The sequence below is a fragment of the Triticum aestivum genome, chromosome 4B (genome assembly GCF_018294505.1).
Source record: "Triticum aestivum cultivar Chinese Spring chromosome 4B, IWGSC CS RefSeq v2.1, whole genome shotgun sequence".
Taxonomy (NCBI): domain Eukaryota; kingdom Viridiplantae; phylum Streptophyta; class Magnoliopsida; order Poales; family Poaceae; genus Triticum; species Triticum aestivum.
Genome location: NC_057804.1, coordinates 642,506,326 through 642,510,572, shown reverse-complemented (window position 1 = coordinate 642,510,572; position 4,247 = coordinate 642,506,326). Strand labels below are relative to the sequence as shown.

The window sequence follows — 4,247 nt, the reverse complement described above, 5'->3', positions numbered from 1 at the left end:
GCGCCTCCGCCCTGGTCGGGCTCAAGGGAGCCGACGGCGGCGACGGCGGCGCCCGCCTGCCTGCAGCAGAACCCCTCCCGTGGGGAGCTGAGCTGCCTGGCCGGCGAGGCGGAGAGACCCGACGGGCGGGGAAGAAGGGGGCGGGGGCAGGAGAAGCAGGGGGAGGGGGGAACGGAGCGTCCTCGGCACAGTCCGCCCAGCGGAACCGTGGCGCTGGGGCGGAGGCGGAGGGAGCGCCCGGCGAGGGGGGCGGCGCCGGAGCCGCGCCGGAGGAGGCAGTCGGGGAGGGGGCGGCGGGAGCGGCGGGATCGCTAGCGGGATCGCCAGAGCACGAGCCCATCTCCTCGCCCAGGAAACCGTCAATATTGGCCATTGCCCGTGTTTGCATGATCCATGTCACGACGGGCCCCAGACTCCTCCGAGTCTTATATACACGTCGCCATCCTTGAAACTTGTCCTTGGCTAATATGCAGAATTACCCTCGTGTGGTCTGAGGAAGTAGTTCTAATTTTATTTACTGCTCGTGTCCTTTGCACTATGGATGAATCTTCAATATAATTCAGAGTTTTTTGGCTAAAAATACAAGGCACCAAAACTTGAAATGCCACTTAAATTAGGGGTAAAACCATGAGTTAAACCCCATTTTTTCATGATACTCATGTTAATTACCAACGCTTCGTGTCTTAATTATGAACTTAACCACTTGGATGAGGTCCACTCTTTCTCCTCCGCGTCTCCGTTCTTGAACTCGTCATTGCAGTTTCTGTTTTGTTTTGCCCGAAAGTCAAAACCCGAATATATATCCGGTGGGTCAAGCTAGCTGGTTCGACCGAGACTTTGAAAAATGTTATGGAGCGAGCAATAGCTAGCAACTCTGAAAACGAGATCCTTCCCGATCTACTGTTTGTGGTATCTCTTCGCCCCGGGCCACAATTATTGTCTGAAATACATGCGGTTGTCTTTTTATTCTTTGACGGGTGTAGTCTTCGTTTTCTCACACGGTGGTTTGAACGGCCGCGTATTCCTGTCCTTCCCTGTCTTAAATTATTTATTTATTTAGTCATCCTTTTCACTCGACAATTAAACGCATGCAGCACTCGGTGAGATTTGGACATTATAAGTATCCACACAAGAAGCTGCAGTTTGGAGGCAGTCATCACACGTCAAGCTCCTCTTTACAGAACTAATCAAGCTCCTCTTTGCAGAACTGAGCAAGCTCCTCTTTGCCTAGCTAGCTAGTGAGAACTAATGGCGGCATCTATGGGCTCCCAGCTGAAGCTACTCGTGTCGCACGGGAAGCAACTGTGGAGCTATCTTACCTCTTCTCTTAGCAGTTCCAGGAGTGACCCTCCGCAACAGATTCCTGATCCCACCGGTGATCCTCCAGCCGCTCAAGCCGGGGACACTCCCGCCATTCAGGAGTCTCCACCCGCTCTGGCAGGTGTGCACTCAGGACTCAGCTACTTATCTACTATCAGCATGCATTCATACATTACACCTTTTTTTTTCTGCTAATGATGTCCCCTGAACTGTGTGATAATAATCCGCGGCGTTGCAGTTTCAGATCTTGAGCACCTTCCAAGTCCTAACCACATAGGAGGCCTTGATGGTGCACTTGAGCCCAATCTGGCAGGCAACCGGAAGCTTGGCAGTTCCACCAGTTTCCCTCGACACAAAATTCATGATCCTGTTGGTGATTACTCCTCTCAGAAAGGATCACGAAGGCTTGCGATAGGGCATCCCGATGGGACTCACCAAGGGCCCATGCACCGTCGTGGCGCGAGCTTCCCCTAGGGTTTGTTCGGATGCTTCTCGGCCCAGGCCTTCATTTATATAGAAGACCTTTAGATATATTTTAAGGAAGACATGTTATTCCTTCGGCATCCTGCCGAAGGAGGAATTCATTGCCGAACTTTAGCAATATCATCATCACTAGATATGTAGAAATCTCTCTTTGTATGTTTTATATGTATATAAATTATCTGAGCTGCAACATATGATTATGATTATCTATATGTGGTTTTATGGTGGATATTTTGTCCTGAGTTGAATAATTTCAAATATTGTTTCTAGGCAAATTTCATATACTGTTGTCATTTCGATTGTAAGATTGGTTTGTCAATGTATATTGGATCTCTGCTCTACTGATCTATTATGGACAAGTTACAGTGAGTGGTTAATAATGAGAACAATGTTTTCGCAAAAAAGGAAAAAGAAAGAACAATGTGTATTAGATGAAGTAGACAGAGGGGCGGTATGATTAACCCGGTGACAGAGAAGATTAAAGAACTTGTTCCCGTTGGTATACTTTCTTGGCTCATCTCATTGAGGATAAAAAGTGAGTTTTCTAGCTATCTCGGTATTATTTTGTGTAACAGATTTACTCTCAACAATGCGTCCAAAGCTCTTATTGCAGTTCTCGGTAGCTTGATATTTATTACTTGGGTATTCATCGGTATGCTGCACCACAGGTGGAGTATAACCCAAGTGATTTACAATGTGTTGGGATCTTAGATGTATGGACACTATGAATCGACTTACAATTATTGGTATGACTATGCGTATCACCGGATTGATCAAATATCATGTTTATGCTTATTATTTTGTGCCACCATGATAGCGATCAATATATGGACTAGCAAGATATGGTTCTTGAATTCATGATGGTTCTGCTCGAAAAGGATTCACTGTTTCAAATAGCCCGCTATAGCTCCGCTATAGCACGCTATAGCGTTTACAAAAGGTCTTGCGCAAAAAGACTTTGGTCCAAACAAATGAACAAACATTTTAAATAGCGCGCTATAGCTCCGCTATAGCACGCTATAGCATTTGGAAGAGGTCCGGCGCTAAGATACTTAGCGCGCTATTTAAAACTATTTCTCCCATAAGACAGGAAGTAGTAGGCAACCCTCCTTCGACGCCATGAGTGCCGGTGATATACAAGTCAAATTACCTATCGGCCTGCCTCCCATCGCCGCTCAAGTGGAACCCTCAAAGGCACAAAGATACCGCGCCAACATTAGGAGAAGTGCCACTGCCACAGGAGGAGTCTTGAGATCGTGCGACATCAAGGGAACTAGAAAACACTCTACAGAACATAAGAAAAGGGTCAATGTGGTGTATACTGACACCGTGTCTGACTCCTACCCCTGCATGCCCCATCGCACCGACATGGAGCCTTCCATAGCTTGTGATGTATAGGGGATACCGGGGGCATCCTAGAAGGGGAGCTCTCCCTCTTCATAGATTTAGCCTACACCATGTAGCATGATTCTGGCGCTTCACACTCGAATCTCCACCATCATCGGAACTTGTTGAGTCCCTCGCCATGCATTATAACTCTTGGTATCCTCCACATATATAAGGAAAGAGAAAGGCAGGAAGTAGGTCTTTTACCCGCACTCGGGGTTGAAACTAGGTATATCACTCCCACCTCACCAGCGACCCTCGGTCTTGTGAACTTAACCATAAGGTCGCCTCTTCCTACTCCCCCTCTGTCGTTGATAGGGGCGGGTCCAGCCCACAAAGCCGCCCCGGGCCGCCTTCCGGCCTTCGTACACTATTTTGCTACAATATACTAGGAATTTGGGCCTCATACCCCGGGCCGGAGTCCTGGGGATGGGACCTATCATCGCAGTTTTGTTTTTGCTAGAAACGCGAAACTAAAATATGATTTCAGTAGGTTAAGCTCGTACGTACGGCAGAGATTTTTTCTAAATATCCTATGCACTGAGCAGTATAGTTAGCAACTCTGAAAACGTCTGATATCCGTCCCAATCTGCATGGTCACCACCCCAACTGCGCTCACCAATAAACAAAACTCTTGCCACATGCATGCTACTTCTCCGACCAGCGCCACATTCTTTGTCTGAAGTGCAGTATTCATTCTATTCTTTGACTGATGTGGTCTGAACACTGAACTACTAGTACAGTCGTCGTCTTCGTGTGGCAGTTGAACGGCTGCGTTCCTAGTTTTCCTGTCCATTGATTTGTTCTTCACTCGTCGTTTTGACTCGATGAACGCATGTGTTGGTAGATCACTTCACTGGGAGAGCGAGGATATATAAGCGGCTTGTTTGGAGACAGTCATCACACACACATCAGCCTTCTCCTGGGCATCCCGCCTGTTTGGCAGATCAACTATCATCAAGCTGCCCTTTGCCTACCTAGGTAGCGAGAGTGAGAATCAATGGCATCCCGGCTGGAGCTGCTCATGTCGCAGGGGATGCGACTGTGGAGCTATCTCA

General features: G+C 47.9%; 1 protein-coding gene across 1 annotated transcript; it reads left to right on the top strand.

The window, feature by feature from the left end:
- The first annotated feature begins 1,163 nt into the window (after window positions 1-1,163).
- Window positions 1,164-1,983, top strand: LOC123089539 (uncharacterized). The gene is made up of 2 exons (XM_044511193.1): window positions 1,164-1,441; window positions 1,559-1,983. Exons 1-2 carry the CDS (start codon window positions 1,249-1,251, stop codon window positions 1,792-1,794), a joined length of 429 nt encoding a protein of 142 aa, XP_044367128.1. The 5' UTR covers window positions 1,164-1,248; the 3' UTR covers window positions 1,795-1,983.
- The last annotated feature ends 2,264 nt before the right edge of the window (window positions 1,984-4,247 follow it).